The sequence below is a fragment of the Danio aesculapii genome, chromosome 1 (genome assembly GCF_903798145.1).
Source record: "Danio aesculapii chromosome 1, fDanAes4.1, whole genome shotgun sequence".
NCBI lineage: Eukaryota > Metazoa > Chordata > Actinopteri > Cypriniformes > Danionidae > Danio > Danio aesculapii.
Genome location: NC_079435.1, coordinates 467,497 through 486,220, shown reverse-complemented (window position 1 = coordinate 486,220; position 18,724 = coordinate 467,497). Strand labels below are relative to the sequence as shown.

The 18,724-nt window shown below is 45.7% G+C and overlaps 1 protein-coding gene across 2 annotated transcripts in view; it reads right to left on the bottom strand.

Annotated features, from left to right (window-relative positions):
* Window positions 1-363: 363 nt before the first annotated feature.
* The window catches only part of dnm2b (dynamin 2b), a 76,030-nt gene continuing 57,669 nt past the window's right edge, over window positions 364-18,724 (bottom strand). For both annotated transcript variants that reach the window (XM_056454391.1, XM_056454383.1), the window contains exons 13-23: window positions 16,596-16,666; window positions 16,283-16,334; window positions 16,087-16,197; window positions 15,904-16,013; window positions 10,825-10,936; window positions 9,392-9,547; window positions 6,031-6,257; window positions 1,815-2,051; window positions 1,409-1,645; window positions 1,161-1,271; window positions 364-1,046 (exon numbers count right to left, since the gene is read on the bottom strand). In XM_056454391.1, the coding sequence (XP_056310366.1) occupies window positions 980-1,046; window positions 1,161-1,271; window positions 1,409-1,645; window positions 1,815-2,051; window positions 6,031-6,257; window positions 9,392-9,547; window positions 10,825-10,936; window positions 15,904-16,013; window positions 16,087-16,197; window positions 16,283-16,334; window positions 16,596-16,666 (1,491 nt within the window). In that variant the 3' untranslated portion in view covers window positions 364-979. The remainder of the gene's footprint in view (window positions 1,047-1,160; window positions 1,272-1,408; window positions 1,646-1,814; window positions 2,052-6,030; window positions 6,258-9,391; window positions 9,548-10,824; window positions 10,937-15,903; window positions 16,014-16,086; window positions 16,198-16,282; window positions 16,335-16,595; window positions 16,667-18,724) is intronic.

The window sequence follows — 18,724 nt, the reverse complement described above, 5'->3', positions numbered from 1 at the left end:
TATTAGTGTGTGTGTTTTTGGCAGGGCTTGTGTGTGTTTGTGAGTAGTGTGTGTTTTTTTTTTTCTTTGTTGTAGTATGTGTAAGTCTCATCTGATGCGATGTGTGTGTGTGTGTGTGAGTGTGCGTGTTGTGGTCTCATCTGACATGTGTGTTGGTGTGTGTCTTGTCCTTTTCCTTTGGCAAGGCTTGTGTGTGTTTGTGAGTAGTGTGTGTGTGTTGTTTCCTCTGGTGTAGTGCGTGTACACACTAGGTCTCATCTGATGTGATGCATGTCAGTGTGTGTGTGTGTGTTGTTATATTTTTTGGCATGGCTTGTGTGCGTTTGTGAGTAGTAGAGTGTGTGTGTTTGTGTGTGTGAGAGAGTAGAGTGTGTGTATGTGACTCATCTCTTCTGGTGTAGTGTGTGCTTGTGCATGTTGTCGTGTGTGTGTGTGTTGTCATCTTTCTGGCATGGGCTGTGTGCGCTTGTAAGTAGTGTGTGTTGTTGTCTCCTCTGGTTTAGTGTGTGTGCATATACATATGTGTGTTGCTGTCATGTGTGTGTGTGTGTGTGTGTTGTGGCTCATCAGAGACGTGCGATAGTGTGTGTGTTGTCCTATCTTTGGCAAGGCTTGTGTGTGTTTGTGAGTTGTGTGTGTGTTGTCATCTCTGGTGTAATGTGTGTGCTTGTGTGTTGTTGTCGTGTGTGTGTGTGTTGTGGTCTCATCTGACATGATGTGTGTTAGTGTGTGTGTGTTCTTGTCTTTTTTGGCAAGGCTTGTGTGTGTTTATGAGTAGCGTGTGTGTGTGTGTTAGTGTGTGTCTGAGTATTGTGTGTTGTTATCTCCTCTGGTGTAGTGTGTGTGTGCTCTGACGTGTGCATTGTCTCTAGTGTGTGTGTGTGTGTGTGTATGCACATGTGTGTTTTGTTGTCATCTCCTCTGGTGTGTGTGTGTGTGTGTGTGTGTTGATGTCTAGCACTGGTGTGCAGCTCATTCTTCAGTCCAGCAGAGATGGTTCTGACGGGCGGATGATTGTGGGTCTGTTTGGAGTCGCTGGAGGTCTCCTGCCACACACACACACACACCCACACACACACACACACACACACACACTATATAATCTAAAGTAAGCTTGATTGTTGTGTCAGGAATGCCAGTGTGTGAGCTGTCAGTCATACCTGAGTGGCAGAGTGGGCGGGACTTGTGCAGGGCGGAATGGCACCTGAGGGGGCGGAGCTGAAGCTGGCTCCAGTGTAGTGGGTCTGGAGGGAACAGGCTGAGATGGAGGACTGAGAAGAGAAACACACACACACACACACACGCGCACACACACACACACACACACACACACACACACATTATATTTTTTGAAGTAAGCTTAATTGGTGTGTCAGGAATGCGAGTGTGTGTGAGCTGTCAGTCATACCTGGGTATCCCGGGTGGCAGAGTGGGCAGGACTTGTGCAGGGCGGGACGGCACCTGAGGGGGTGGAGCTACAGCTGGCTCCAGTGTAGTGGGTCTGGAGGGAACAGGCGGAGCTCGAAAGGCAGGGGAGGGGTTTAGAGGAGGCAGGGCTGGAGCTCCAGGGGTGGGGCCTTGCACTGCATGAGGACGACCAGGGGGCGGGGCTGATCCTGCTGATGGCTTATGCTGAGACGGAGAACTGAGGAGAAACACACACACACACACACACACACACACACACACACACACACACACACACACACACACACACACACACACACACACACACAACCGCTTGTTATATAATCTGAAGTGAGCTTGAGTGATGTGTCAGGAATGTGAGTGTGTGTGTGAGCTGTCAGTCATACCTGGGTATCTCGGGTGGCAGAGTGGGCGGGACTTGTGCAGGGCGGGATGGTACCTGAGGGGGCGAAGCTGCAGCTGGCTCCAGTGTAGAGGGTCTGGAGGGAACAGGCGGAGCTCCAAAGGCAGGGGAGGGGTTTTGAGGAGGCGGGGCTGGAGCTCCAGGGGTGGGGCCTCGCACTGCAGGAGCATGACAAGGGGGCGGGGCTGATCCTGCTGATGGCTTATGTGGAGATGGAGGACTGAGAAGAGAAACACACACACACACACACACACTTCTGTCAATACACAAGGTCATGCAGAGCTCTGTACAGAGGTTAGAGGAGGTGTTTTTTATTCAGGAGGAAACACCTGGAAAGCTAAGCTGCATTTGCCGATGAGATGCTAATGAGGGAATAATCATAACACTGCTCATTAAATATTCACATAATAATACATTAATAGAGTGGCCTACCTGGCAAATATAAGGCCTGGGGTTACCAGCATGGAGTACTTCCTAGACTGTTCTGGCCTCTGCTTGTTTATGAGGTGCCTGTCTCTACAGTAGAAGGACTGGAGAGGAAGATGAACACCTATCTACGACGGTGGTTGGGTGTGCCATCAGTCCTGGAGGAGTACAAAGTAACCAAAACTCGGCAGGCCATAATGTTGTGAGACAGTAAGGATGAAAAAGTACGCCAGGCAGATATTGTGGTTAGGGCAGGCCCCAAATGGTCAGCTAATGAAGCGCTAAGGGATGCCGAGGAACGACTGCAGCATGCAGATATTGTTGGGACAGTAGCGCAGGGAAGGCTTGGATTGGGCTGCTTCACTAGCGTGAGCTGGAACAAAGCGGACCCAAAGGAACGCCGCAGGCTAATACAAAGAGAGGTCCGCAAAGCAGAGGAGGAAACTCGGCGAGTTAAAGCTGTGGGCATGAACAAGCAGGGTAGCTGGATAAGATGGGAGGGCATAAGAGAAAGGGCCCTGACATGGCAAGATATTTGGAGCATGGAAGGACAACGCATATAGTTCCTGCTGTGTTCGGTCTATGACGTCTTCTGACTCCATCAAACCTTCATATCTGGGGGATGGTTGAGAGGCCAAGCTGCTCACTATGTGGAAAGCAGGCAAATCTTGAGCATGTCCTATCAGCATGCCAGTCAAGTTTGGCAAACGGGAAATTCCGGTGGCGGCATGATAAAATCCTCTCTCAGTTGGAGGATGGATTGGAGCAGGCAGGGAAGAAGGTGAAACAGCATTCTGATGGGCAGTGCTTTATTTAGCTTATTAGGTCACGAGAGAGCACTGCAGTAGGACGAAGGAGAGGAGGCGTTCTGGCCTCAGCAAAGGATTGGGAAATGCGAGCAGACCTTTAAAAGCAGCTTAATTACCCAAAGGAAATTGCACAGACTAGCCTCAGACCAGATATTGTCCTCTGGTCTAGAGGCACCAAACAGGTGGTGCTTATAGAACTTACAATACCCTGGGAGGAAAGAATGGAGGAGGCCCATAAAAGTAAGCTCAAGAAATATCAAAGTCTTATACTTGAGAGCCAGGAGAATGGATGGAGGACCTGGAATTTACCAGTAGAGGTGGGTTGTAGGGGGTTTGCGGGGCAGTCACTCTGGAGAACCCTCAGACGGCTGGGAATTGAAGGAATGGCCAGGAAACGCCTTGTAGGAAAGGTTACTAAAGAGGCGGAAGCAACATCTCGCTGGATTTGGCTACAAAGGGAGGTTCGGTGGAAAAGACAACCTGTTGAAAGACAAACCATATCATAGAGTTGGGTGGTGGTCAGCAGGAGTAGATCCAGGACGCTAGATCTGCTGTCGAGCCCTCCCGAGGTGTCATGGGCTTAAATCGGTGAAACACCAAGGAAAGGGGGGTGCCCATCTGATGACCGGCTGTAACCACCAACCCTTATATAGAGTACATCCCTAACTCCCTAACTGGTGCTAAAGGAAGAAAATAGGGGGGAATTATGCCACTGGCCCACAGTTGGTGCAGGGCAGAGTACCTGTAAAGGTGGGACAGTTGCGATAGTCCCATCGTATTTTGCATATCAATAACGAGCTCTGAAAAACAGCCAAAACTACATCATATGTGTAAGAGTGTGTGTGTGTGTGTGTGTGTGTGTGTGTGTGCATGCACCTGGGCTTGGTGTGTCGTCCACCAGCGGTTTGTGTTTAAGACTGTGTGTGTGTGTGTGTGTGTGTGCACACCTGTGGTTGGTGTGTATCCAGGTGTTGTGTATGCGTGTGTGTGTGTGTGTGTGTGTGTGTCGTCCAGCAGTGGGGGCACAGGTATGGTGATGGTGGATGTTCTGATGTGTGTGTGCACCTGGGGTCAGTGTGTATCCAGGTGTTGTCCACCGGCGGGGGCACAGGTATAGTGATGATGGATGTGTTGATATATGTTTCTGTGTGTGTGTGTGTGTGCGTGTGTTTGTGTGTGTGTATGTGTGTGTGCGCACCTGGGGTCGCTGTGAATCTAGGTGTCGTCCATTGGCGGGGGTACAGGTATATGGCGAGTGGATCGTGCCACTTCTCAGCCTTACATGGAGAAGGAGAAGGAGCAATCGACCATTTCGATTATATGACGACACGGCGACGTCATATTAAAACCATTTTAGGCAGTGACGTAGTGGCAACGCACGTAAGAAAATTGACAAAAAAATTGACGTGTATGGTAAGTCTTAACGAAGACGCCGCCTCGCATGACTTGGCCTAAGTACGCCGCCTCACACGACTTACCCTTATAATAGCATTTAACATACAAAATAACTGTTACTTAATGCCCGAAAAACAATATCGATGTTCATTTAAATAAATTAATAATCCAATAAATTCTGATTCAGCTTATAAAAACACCAGCTACTCTTCAATGGCTGGTTTGTAAACAATGCAACACAATTTAGTGGCAAAATTTTAATAATTAAAGTATAAAATCATTAAGCATATTATACTTGTGTTTGTAAGTTATACACAATTTGTAGCTTATTATATAATATAATATAATATAATATAATATAATATAATATAATATAATATAATAGCTTATAATGTCTATTAATGTAAAATGAATGCTTAAATAATAAACTCTATGTGCTAATGCCTAATAGCTGATTAGTGTGTAGTTATTATTATAAAGTGTTACCAAATTAGTAGTCTATTAAATTGCAGGAATATTTTATAATACTTGATCATGAAGAAACATAACATAATATGGCCAGTTTAGGCTTATAGTTTAGCTGCATTGAATAACTGTGAAGGTCAAGTTCATGTTCTTGACCACCAGAGGTCGCTGTGTACATAAGTGCCGGGTAAATTATACACGCACAAATTATGTCTTGAAATGGCTTAAATTAGCATACATATAGCTTTTTTCACTGTATTATGTCAACAAATAAGCGTCTACTTTGGGGCTTTTTTATGCCGCTTTCAAGGCAAGGCGAGTTTATTTTAATATCACATTTCATACAACTTTGACAATGGTAATTTAAAGTGCTTTACATAAACAAGAGTAGCCTAAAAGAAACAAGTATACAACATAAAAACAACAAGAATATATCAATGATTAAAAACAGATTCAAATGTGTTCCATTATACAGAAATCTGCATTCTGACCATGAGAATTCTAAGTAAAAAAGCCTAAATAAAGTTTTTGGGTGTTGTAATATTACAATGCATTGTTGTTCATCATAGGTTTATATCAAGATCTAGGCTACTTTCAATATAAACAATAATCAACCATTTATTACTGCATTCATGTGGGCAGCTTCTCCTAATATGTTATTTTATTGTTATTCTTATAATTTATGGTTTAAATATTCCTCCGGATATCAACATAAACATAACATAAAGGGATTATACATCTCACAATAATTCATGTTAACTTGTTAAAATTAAAGTTAAACCACATTTATAGTGATGGTGAATTATATAAAATAATGAATAGAAATTTGTCGTAAAACAACAAGCTAAGGTTACTTTATTATTTGGCGTCACATGACATGTATGTTGGGAAATGGTTATGACACGTTTGTTAAGGCGACGTCAGTGTCATACGTGTTTGAGCCGGCGTGCTTATCACACGTTTGTTGAGGCAACGTAACCTTCTCAGATGTAAAAGTACACGACTGTCTCCTTCGTTCCATTATCCGTGGCACTATCCACTCGCCATACAGGTATAGTGACGGTGGATGTGCTTGTGTGTGTGTGTGTGTGTGTGTGTGTGCACCTGGGGTCAGTGTGTATCCAGGTATTGTCCACCGGCGGAGGCATAGGTATGGTGACGGTGGATGTGCTGATGTCCCCGATGATCTTCAGAGCCTCTCTCAGAGCGTTGTACATGCGGAGCATCTCGTCCCGCCGCTGCTCCTGCTCCGCCGACTCCTCCATCAGACTGTTCTGATCACCTGACGAGTACAGGTACGCCTGCAACTCAGAGTAGATGAACTCCTTCACCTGACACACACACACACACGCGCACACACACACACAGTCAGAATAGTCACACACACACACAAGACCACAGAATGCTATATATATTTAAAGAGTTCACATTTAGCTGATGTTTGGTAATAAGCTAGTTTGGCATGCTGTCCTGGGAGAGAGCCCTGAGCTTATGAGATCCTCGAGCCCGGGGCTCCCTCCCGTTTGCAGGGTGAGAGGGGAGTTTGAGCTCAGGCAGATCTCGAGAACCCTCCCCACCCCCTCCTGCTGCTTAAGGATTGCTAAGGTGGTGTGTTACTGGTGGAATTTGAATATGGTGCTGATTTGGTTTAGTCAATTTACTTGTCTCATGTTTTTTGGACTGTGGAAGGAAACCGGAGGACCCGGAGAAAACCCACGCAAGCACGGGGAGAACATGAACTCCACACAGAAATGCTGACCGAGCGGGTAGAGACCCGAACCAGAGGCATGGTTTGAGGCCACAGTGCTACCCACTGGGCCGCGGTGCTGCCCTATAGAGGAAAAGAGGAGGAGAGGGGGTGGAAGGGGGCATTCTTTAGGACAAAGATGACTAAAGGTAATATGCTTGGTTATTTATACCGAGTTAGGAATCTTCTGATTGGTGGATAGTATGTTGGCTTGACTAGGAGCCTGTCGTGTCAATCATAAGCACGTGATCCTCTCGAAATTAGTTTACAAATAAACTTCACTTCAAGAGTTCACACTTAGATGATGATTGGTAATAAAGGTAGTTTGGCATGCTGTCCCGGGAGAGAGCCCTGAGCTCATGAGATCCTCGAGCCCGGGGCTCCCTCCCGTTTGCAGGGCGAGAGGGGAGTTTGAGCTCAGGTAGATCTCGAGAACTCCCCCCCCCCCCCCCCCCCCCCCAAGATGCTTTTTGCTCGGGCCAGCAGCCCGTATTGAAGAACCTCCACAAAGGCACTGATATCAATGCTATATCCGGCTGCTGGATATATTATTTAGAAAGGATAGGAGAAAGAGAGGGGCTCCTGCAGGTGCGTGGGTAGGCATAGACTCCTGCGGGAGTCGAAGCTCGGGGTAACACTCCTGCAGGAGTCAGAGCTGCTGGGCCAATTTTTCCAGCTGGAGTCGGGAGCGGGAGGGGGCAGTGGGGACTCCTGCTGGAAGGGGCTGCGGCTACGGACTCCAGCGGGAGTCGTGCTCGGGAGTAACTCCAGCGGGATTCAGAGCTGGTGAATGTGGGCCTATGCGGAAGGAAAATACAGAAGCCAGGTATGTGCTAGAAAGAAGAGGAAGTAGCGGAGAAATTTGACGCTGAAAAGGAAAATAGGAGGAGGTGGAGAGACTCTACGCTAAGAGGGAGATGAGCACTCGACGCTGGGACAGGGAAGGGGGGGCAGAGAGATTCGGACGCTCGAAGGGAGCGGAGCACTTGACACCAGAAAGAAGGGTAGGGGCAGAGAGACTCGATTCTGGAAGAGAGCAGAGTACTCGAAGCTGGAAGGAAGAAAAAAAATATCTAGTGTGTGGGGGGGGGTGATTGACTCCTGCGGGAGTCGAAGCTCGGGGTAACACTCCTGCGAGAGTCAGAGCTGCGGGGCCAGATTCCTGCAGAAGTTGGGAAAGGGAGTGGGCGGTGGGGACTCCTGCGGGAAGAGACCGGGACTCCTGCTTGGATATGACTCCTGCGGGAGTCAGAGCAGGTGGGTGAGGGCCTATGCGGAGGAAAAATAGAGAAGCAGGATATGTGCTAAACGGAAGAAGAGGGTAACGTAGAAGTTTGACGCTGAAAAGAAATAAAGGAGGGGGGCAGCAGAGAGACTCAACGCTTGGAGGAAGCGGAGCACTCACCGCTGGGAGGCAGAAATAAAAGTGGGGCAGAGAGACTCGACGTTGAGAGGGAGCGGAGCACTCGACGCTGGGACAGAAAGGGGGGGGTGGAGAGACTCGAACGCTCAGAGGGAACGGAGCACTCAACACCAGAAGGAAGGGTAGGGGTGGAGAGACTCGACGCTGGAAGAGAGCGGAGCACTCAACACTGGAAGAAAGAAAGGTTAAATTATTGGCCGAGGGGGCAGTGGTTGACTCCTGCGGGAGTCTAAGCTGAAGATAACTCCTGCGGGAGTCAGCTGTGGGAGCCAGAATCCTGTGAGAGTAAGGAAAAGGAGAGGGTAGTGGTGACTTTTGCAGTGGGAGTGAATGGTGAAGGGTTGGCTGGAGTGGGCATGGCTCCTGCAGGAGTTGGCACTTGGGGTGTCACTCCTGCGGGAGTTAGAGAACCTGAGTAGTGCATGCAAGGAAGCTGGAAGAAAAGAAAAAGGGGAGAGTATGCAGATTTTGCTCGCTTTGGAGCGACGAGCAGGGGAGAGTAATACTGTGCTGAGGGGAAAAGCAGAGTCGAGTCCGTGCTGGGGAGACAGGGAGGGAGGAGCGTGGGTAATGCTCAGCGTTAGGCTGATTCCTTTGGCTACCAATGGGTGAGTGGTGCCTGGTGAGGGTCTGTTGGACAGTTTTGATGTAGTAATGGCTGAGGCTGATGGCCGAGTCTGATGCCATGGGTCTGGATTGCTGGGACAGCCCTATGGGCTGCAGAGATAACTGCTCCGATTCTAGATGAATGACTGAAAAGAGGGATTTGTGGGAAATCTGGAGGCGGAGGATGACCTTTAGGTGCTTTTGGAATTGGTATCATGTTATGAAATGATTAGCATCATCTGCTGAAAGACTTGTGGGGGTTGGAAGTTTCAGTCATCCCAGAGCACCAGAGGGTAGGTATTAGTAGAACTGACTTGCATGTTCTTGTAGCGTAGAGATTAGAAATGAATGGGGTGATGGAGGGTAGGGAAAAACAGTAGAAAGTTGCTTTAAAAATGTGTGAAGATCTTTGGAAGCATTCCACACTGTGGAATATGATCAGAGGGTATTTGGGGGTGATGGAGGTTTCACAGAGGTAGTATTTAGGTGGTTTGCAGCCATGTCAGTCCTGAATAGAGAGGGGCAGGAGTAGGGTGGGTCTCCACTTCGGAGATTACATTAGCTTGACTCAGGGCCAGCCGTGTCAATCATAAGCACGTGATCCTCTCGAAATTAGTTTATAAATAAACTTCACATATAAATATGACACACACACACACACACACACACAGGGGCGTTTGAGTACTCACGCTGTTGATCATCAGGTGCATGATGGTTTTGGGCATCAGGTCTCGGATGGTCTTGTTGACGATGCTGATGTACGAGTCCACCAGATTCCTGATGGTCTCAACCTTACGCTCCAGCTGAGGGTCTATGGAGAGAGAGTCTGCTGATGCGTCCTCGTTCTCCACACACACACACACACACACACACACACACACACACAGAAGTTAATCACATATTCACAAACAGATCAGTCAATCAAACACACACACACACACACACACACACACTCAGGGCTGGGACATACCAAACAACTACCCCTGATACCCAGCTGTGCCGTTGCCTCCTGTCTGAAACAGCAAGCTGCTCATGAACACACCAAACAGACAGAAGGAGAGTGTGTGTTCTGCATCTGCACTAGAGAACGTGTCTCTGTAACCCTTCCTTCCCCAATGACACTCAAATCACAGACACAGAGAACTGCGTTTTGCGTTGTTTTTTTTTTTTTTTAAGATTTATTTTTTGGCCATTTTGCCTTTATTATATAGGACAGTATTTAGACAGGAAGCGAAGTTGGAGAGAGAGAGAGGGGGGTAGGGTAGGGAAATGTCGTCGAGCCGGGATTCGAACTCGCGATGCCCTGACGTGCTACTGCACCATATGTCGACGCGCTAACCACTAGGCTATTGCGCCGACACGTTTTGCGTTGTTTGTTCTGTAACAGATATATATATCCTCTGGCAACAGTACGGATTTAAACATGCATCGCCTCTCTGTATTCAGCAACCATTTCTCTTGTGTAGCCACATAAAGTCATTTTAACAAAACATTATTTCTATAAGAAAGTTTAACATACCTGTAACAGAAATATATATCCTCTGCCAACATTTAAACATGGATCTAAAAACCAAACAAAAAGTAAGAATTCACCCCTGCTCATATTAGTGTTGTCATTCCAGCTACACATAGCATGAGCAAACTAACCCACACAAAGTTGGTCACACACGGCAATCACTCAATAGATTTGATATGAAACATCTCTTATTGTTCATATTGGGCTTGTATGTGTTATTAACCTGTGTTACAATACAGAATCTGTTACATTTGGCTGGAGCACATTTTACCTGCCGCCTCTCAGTATTCAGCGACCATTTCTCCTGGGCTTTGCAGGTGAAAGGTGAAAGTTACACACTGCTGCCACAAGAGGTCTCCCAACAACCACAAAATAAACACAATAACACTTTTTGGTGAAAGACAATGAAACATTATTTTAACCCTGTTACATCTCCACTCCAGCAGGGACCAACTCTCTTCAGCTGATGCCGAGTCTACATGCTGAATCGACCAATCAGCTCTGAAGATAACCCCAGACCAATGAAGCCCAACAGCCAAACATCAGCTTGGTGTGTCCTTACCCTTAAACACACACACACAGACACACACACACACACTCCTGTACCTGGTCATTCTCAGGATAGACTCCCGCTCTGAGGAAAGAGGCTTTCCAGCTGTCCGCATCCTCCTGAGTGGTGCAGGCCAGCTCGATCTGACGCTGGTCTTTATACACGTTCCTGAAACACACACACACACACACACACAAACACACACACACACACACACACACACACACACACACACACACATTAGATTAAAAACAGAATAAAGGAGTCACGTGATGGTAAGCGAGGAAATGGCAGCATACTAGAGAGTATCTCCTGATAACCACCATTAATTGGAACATTTACATATATATGCTTCTCAAACTTAACCAAACTTTGACAGACAACTTATTTTAAACTCAAAGAAAACAGAAGTTGACAGTATGGCAACTTCCAAGCAACTAATCCGAGGAGTACAAACACGCCTGAAAACAACTAGCCCCCAAGCTAATGACCCCCAGCCGTCAGAATCAAGCAACCTAAACCCGAACTTGAAAGATCTTTACGGAGATCGGTAAAATGAATGCTACATTACAGGGGGTGGCAAATGACGAGATCACTATTAAAACCACAACTACTGAACTAAAAGATGCTATTAGCTCCGTTCAAGCCAGATAAGATGAAGCGGAGCACCGTATTTCTCATGTGGAGGATGAGTTGAACCAACTGATGGGGGAAACTGAAAGGATGGCGATGCATGTGAACGATCTATGGAATAAAGTAGATGACTTGGAAAATCGCAGTAGACAGAATTACATCAAGATAATCGGCCTCAAAGAAGGGAAAGAACGAGCTGCAAAATGAACGAGTATGTATTAAAGATTCTATCAGAGGGATTCGGGTTGACAGAGTCACTGTAATCTCAGACCTAAGCCTAATGATGATCTGCTCCCTCGAGTCGTGCTGGTACAATTTCTGCGATTTGACACGAGAGAGAAAGTGCTAGCAGAAGCCAAGAAGAACAAAGGACTGGTCTGAGAGGAATGCAAGCTGTCCTTTTTTAAGGACATGTCGAGGAAGCGGGTAATGAAGAGGAAAAAATTCTCCACAGCAAAGAAGTTGCTATGGGACCGCGGTGTTCGCCACTCCCTAGCTCACTCTGCAGTACTCAAGTTCACTTGGAAGGGGAAAAACAAAGTTTTGGAATTAAAATCCGGCCATTTGGCCCCTCACATGACTATGTTTATTAACTTACACCCAAAGGAAGAAAGACACATGTGTGTCTCTTCGGGCACGTGATCCTCCCCCTCCCCTCTTGCTGTCCCAGGGAGATAACACTCGTATTGTTTCGGTACAAAAAGCCAGCGTTTACTTCTACTTTACTTCTGTCTCTCAGTGTCGAGTGCTCCGCTCCCTCCAAGCGTAGAGTCTCTCCACCTCCTCCTATTTTCCTTTTCAGCGTCAAATTTCTCCGCTACTTCCTCTTCTTTCTAGCACATACCTGGCTTCTCTATTTTCCTTCCGCATAGGCCCACATTCACCAGCTCTGAATCCCATTTTCAGATTTTTGGACATTTCATGTTTAAAAGTGTGTTTTGCTTTAATGTTTTATTGCTAATAGGTGTGTATGTTTTACAACGTAATTAAGCAAGTATATTCACTATGGGGTGCAAGTAAATGAAACGTCGTAGCGTGTGTAACGCATGTAATGAACTGTATTTGATAAAGGCTGTGATGTTTGATCAACATATCACATCAAACACATGTGGTGACCGGATTTTGGACCATTGCTACTCTCCGTTCTGGAATGCCTACAAATCCCTCCCCTGCCCACCGTTTGGCAAATCGGATCACTCTTCTGTTCTGCTCTTGCCTGCTTACAGGCAGAAACTGAAAAGGGAACCACCCACCCTCAGGACACTTCAGAGCTGGACGGACCAATCGGATTCCATACTTCAGGACTGTTTTGATCACATGGACTGGGAGATGTTCCGGGCAGCGTGTGATGACGACATTGACGTTTACTCAGACACAGTTACGTGCTTCATCAGAAAATGCATAGAAGATGTGGTCCCATCAAAAACTGTCCGTATTTACCCCAACCCAAACCACGGATCAATGGCGAAGTTCGAACAGCCTTATCAGTGTGAGCTTCCGCCTATAAATCTAGGAATGCAGAGGAACAAAAACAAGCAAATTACAACCTCAGGAAAACCATCAAAGCAGCAAAACGTCAATACAGAGACAAGGTAGAGGGTCAATTTAACATCAATAACGCAAGGAGCATGTGGCAGGGACTTAATTACATCACGGACTTTAAAGGTAACAAATCCACCACTGTAAACATTGCTGCGTCTCTCCCAGACGAGCTCAACTCGTTCTACGCCCGCTTTGAAGCCCAGGACAGCGCACCCACACTGCGCGCTCCTGCGGCCGATGCCAAAACCCAAACCGCCAGCACACTCTCTGTTTCTGTAGCGGACATAAGGAGATCTTTCCGTCGCGTGAACATCCGGAAAGCTACGGGCCCAGTATGGCATTCCTGGACATGTACTCAAAGCATGTGCACACCATCTAGCGGGGGTTTTCACGGACATCTTTAACCTTCCGCTCTCTCGGTCTGTGGTTCCCACATGCTTTAAGACAGCTACTATTGTGCCCATACCGAAATCAGCTAAAACCACATGCTTGAATGACTGGTGTCCAGTTGCACTGACACCAATCTTCAGCAAGTGCTTTGAGAAGCTGATTATCTGCAATTTGCATACAGAAACAACCACTCCACTGATGATGCAATTGCTTTCACCTTGAACACTGCTCTGTCTCACCTGGAAAACAAAAACAGATATGTGAGAATGCTGTTTGTGGACTACAGCTCAGCATTCAACACCATAGTGCCTGCCAAGCTGGTGGTGAAGCTCCAGGATCTGGGTCTACACAGCTCTCTGTGCAACTGGATCCTGGACTTCCTGTCAAGCAGGCGCCAGATGGTCAGAATGAACAACATCACCTCATCCACACTGATCCTCAACACTGGTGCTCCACAGGGCTGTGTTCTCAGCCCACTCCTGAACTCCCTTTACACATGACTGTACAGCCAAACACAGCTCCAACGTCATCGTCAAATCTGATGAGGACACAATGGTGGTGGGCCTAATCACCAATAATGATGAGACGGCCTACAGAGAGGAGATGCACACTCTGATGCAGTGGTGTCAGGAAAACCACCTCTCGCTCAACATCAGCAAAACCAAGGAGCTGGTGGTGGATTTCAGGAGATCGAAGAGAGAACACACCCCCATCACCATCAACGGGACACCAGTGGAGAGAGTCAGCACTTTCAAGTTTCTTGGAGTCCACATCGCTGAGGATTTGACATAGACTGTACACACAGACGCAGTGCTGAGGAAGGCACATCATCGCCTCCTCTTCCTGAGGAGGTTGGAAATAAGCCCCCACATCCTCCGCTCGTTCTACACCTGCACTGTGGAGAGCATCCTGACTGACTGTAGGACCACTTGGTATGGAAACAGCACCAGCAGCAATTGCAAAGGCCTACATAGGATTGTGTGAACTGTTGGACGCGTAGTAGGAGGTGAGCTTCCCTGCCTCCAGGACATCTACACCAGGCGGTGCATGAGGAAAGCCAAGAGAATCATCAGCGACTCAAGCCATAGACTTTTCTCTCTGCTACCCTCAGGCAGACGGTTCCGCAGCATCCGGTCACGCACCAGCCGACTGAAGGAAATCTTCTTCCCTCAGACTATCAGGCTGATGAACACTTAACACACCCCACACAGACTCTTCCACACCCCTCACTGCACACCATCAATATGTAGCATGCACTGCACTTTAACCAATTCATACTTGAAACAATACTGCCTACAACTGTGTGGACACCTATTCATTGTACATATCGCTGTCAATTTTACATTGTCCTGTTTTTTTTTGAGGAGTATGCTGTTGTATTTTGCACTGTCATTGTATTTGCACTGTCTGTATTTGCATGGTCTGTATTTTGCACTGTCTGGAGCCAGCACCTAACCTTTTCACTCATCATAGCACACGTGCTGCTGATGATGTGACAATAAAAGTGATTTGATGGAAACATTTTTCAAAATTCCCAAAACAGCTCCAAAAAGTATCTACGTTTTACAAATTAAGTTCAAAGATTAATGATTAAAAACTGAAAATGTAAGACTAAAATATATTAGCAGTGATATAGATAAAGATACCTGGGACAGAATTCTCTCTCATAGTGGAACATGTATAACAGAAGGAAGAGGTAAAGTTATACAGTATAAGATACTTCATAGGTATTATTACACTCCAGTGTGACACTTTAGAATGAGATGCTTATATAATAAATGCTGGACATGTAAACAGGAGATTGGTCCATACTTTCATGCATTATGGCAATGTACAAAGATTCAACCCTTTTGGGAATCTGTGTTGAGACAATTAGGTAGATGTCTGAGATTTAATATCCCTCTCTCACCCAGGATATGCCTTTTAGGTGACAAAACTGAGGTTCCACATATTAAAAATGATGAGTTCACCCTTATAACTATGGGCATTACTACAGCAGCACGTATAATACTGAGGTTTTGGAAAGATATTCAATGCCCTACACTTAAATTATGGATGAAATCATATTAGAAAATGTTGGCCAAAATGAATGGCGATTACAAGGAAATAGATATGTGGAGATTTTCATTTCCTCACCTGAAATATGAACGTCTATCCTGTTGTGCTCTGTACTATTGTTTTCAGTATTTCTATACTTTTGTTACTGGTTGTCGAATTATTTATTTATTTTCTGAATTGATGAATAAATTTCTAAATGTATTGATGAACTTGTCTACATTTTATATATTTGTCTGGTATTTTATATCAAGAAAAACTAATGAAAAGTTTATTTGAAAAGATAACAATAATAAAATAAATCTTGTCTATCGCTTTATACTGGAAACAACCCAGCAGAGTCTCCTTCATCTGTGCTTCAAAGACAAATAGTAGACTGAATAAACCACACAGACACACACAAAATCACACACATGCGCACACACGCTCGTGCGCAGAGAAAGATGGAGGCAGACAGACACACACACGCACACACACACACACACACACACACACACACACACACACACACACACCTCTGCTCAGTGTTGAAGATGCTGAAGGTGTGTTTGTTGCTCATGAAGCTCTTCTCCACGTCCCGCAGCTTCAGGTTATCCAGCGGCAGCATGAACTTCTTCTCCTTCTCCTGGAAACACGAGCGCAGGAGTGATTACATCAGTCACACACACACGCATGCACGCACACACGCACACACACACCTCCTCATCCTTGTACCAGGACAGAGACTCCGCCGTCAGCACGAACCAGTAGTCCTTGGACCAACTCTTCATGAAGCTGTTGTTGATGGTCAGCCAACCACGGCGGATCACCTGAGCAGAGGGGGCGGGGATATGATAATGAGCAGGTGGAACAGGCCAATCAGAGAAGGCGGAGACTGAGTGGACGCTGACGTACCTGATTGGGAACGGTTTGCTTCTTAGTGACGGCGGCACTTCTCTGCTGAGCACTGAAACACACACACACACACACACAACGCATAAAACACACACAATTGAACCAAATCTCACACACACACACACACACACACACAAAAACCAACACATGCACACACAAATACATACACATGCAGACAGGCACACACACAAACACACACCCAATCCCAGACACACAAAGACACAAGCATACACAACTACACACGCAAGCACACACACACAATCAACAGGTGAGGTCAAGGGTCAAAGGTCAACCGAGGTCAGGGGTCACTCACTTGGTGAATCCAATGAAGTCTTCATGGTTTGTGTTGATGTAGGAGAGCTCGATGTCGATCAGCAGCATCATCTGAAACACATACACACACACACACACACACACACACACACACACACACACACACACACACACACACACACACAATATATGAGGACCTGTGTTCAAAAATTTTCAAATAACCTTCACAGTCATGCTGAACGACCATTTTATTATATTATATTACATTATTCATTCATTCATTTGCTTTTCAGCTTAGTCCCTTTATTAATCTGGGGTCCACACAGCGGAATGAACCACCAACTTATCCAGCACATGTTTTGTGCAGCGGATGCCCTTCCAGCTGCAACCCATCTCTGGGAAACATCCATACACACTCATTCACACACACACTCATACACTACAGACAATTAAGCTTACCCAATTCCCCTATGGTGCATGTGTTTGGACTGTGGGGGAAACCGGAGCACATGGAGGAAACCCACACCAACACTGGGAGAACATGCAAACTCCACACAGAAACGCCAACTGACCCTGCCGAGGCTTAAACCAGCGACCTTCTTACTGTGAGGCGACAGCACTACCTACTGCGCCACTGCGTCGCCTATATCATATTATTGTAGATCATTCTGTGTGGCAAGTAAGGGACGGGCTTTCTTTTTACATCATGAATATTGAGTAGGGGAGGGGCTTTCTTTTTACATCATGAATATTGAGTAGGGGAGGGGCTTTCTTTTTACATCATTAATATTGAGTAGGGGAGGGGCTTTCTTTTTACATCATGAGTATTGAGTAGGGGAGGGGCTTTATTTTTACATCATGAATATTGAGTAGGGGAGGGGCTTTCTTTTTACATCATGGATATTGAGTAGGGGAGGGGCTTTCTTTTTACATCATGAATATTGAGTAGGGGAGGGGCTTTATTTTTACATCATGAGTATTGAGTAGGGGAGGGGCTTTCTTTTTACATCATGAGTATTGAGTAGGGGAGGGGCTTTCTTTTTACATCATGAATATTGAGTAGGGGAGGGGCTTTATTTTTACATCATGAGTATTGAGTAGGGGAGGGGCTTTCTTTTTACATCATGAGTATTGAGTAGGGGAGGGGCTTTATTTTTACATCATGAGTATTGAGTAGGGGAGGGGCTTTATTTTTACATCATGAATATTGAGTAGGGGAGGGGCTTTATTTTTACATCATGAGTATTGAGTAGGGGAGGGGCTTTATTTTTACATCATGAATATTGAGTAGGGGAGGGGCTTTATTTTTACATCATGAGTATTGAGTAGGGGCTTTCTTTTTACATCATGAATATTGAGTAGCGGGGGGAGGGGCTTTCTTTTGTGTAACATGAATATTGAGTAAAGACGGGGCTTTCTTTCGTGTATCATGAATTATTCAAAAGGCTTCTGGAACATTGTGTTGTTGACCAATAAGCAATTTCATCGTCACTTTAACAGGCGGGACTTGGAGAAGGAAGTGAATGAGGTGTGCCGAGCAGACAAAGAACCCGAACTGAAATCGCTGCAAAGTGAAAGTTATCTGCTTATCTGCTAGCGTTTACATGCAGATCAATACCACTGCTGATGTGTATAGTTGTGCGTGCACAGAAAATAAGTGTATTTGGTTTGACTGATGTAAATGCCTTGTTTTTTTTCATATCGTGGGTGAAATGCGTCATAGCGCCATAACACAATATCGCCTAATGTCAGATTTTACAGTTGTAATTGATGATAGTTGATGATTAACCTTGCTTTTATGTGTAGTATACTTAATGCACTAAATCTAAACACTTTACATGGATAAACGTGACTGTTTCATCGAGTTATACTTGATTTATTCGGTTATGGAAAATCACCTCAGTCATGTTTAGTGGTCTATTGGCGCCCTCTTGTGGACAGTCAGGGAACGACTGCTCTAATTATTTGCGCTCACATGGTGTGTGGTTACTGCAATTTGTGTTCATATTTTATAATTCTAAGGATTGTTATATGATGTTCTAAATGTTATGTGTATAATTACTTATGTGAGATTAATTTTTGTATTATTTCAGAAAACCACAACTTGTCTTCAGTAAATGTACGAATGAGACACGGAGTCTGAGTAAATTTCTCCTAATAGACGGCAGT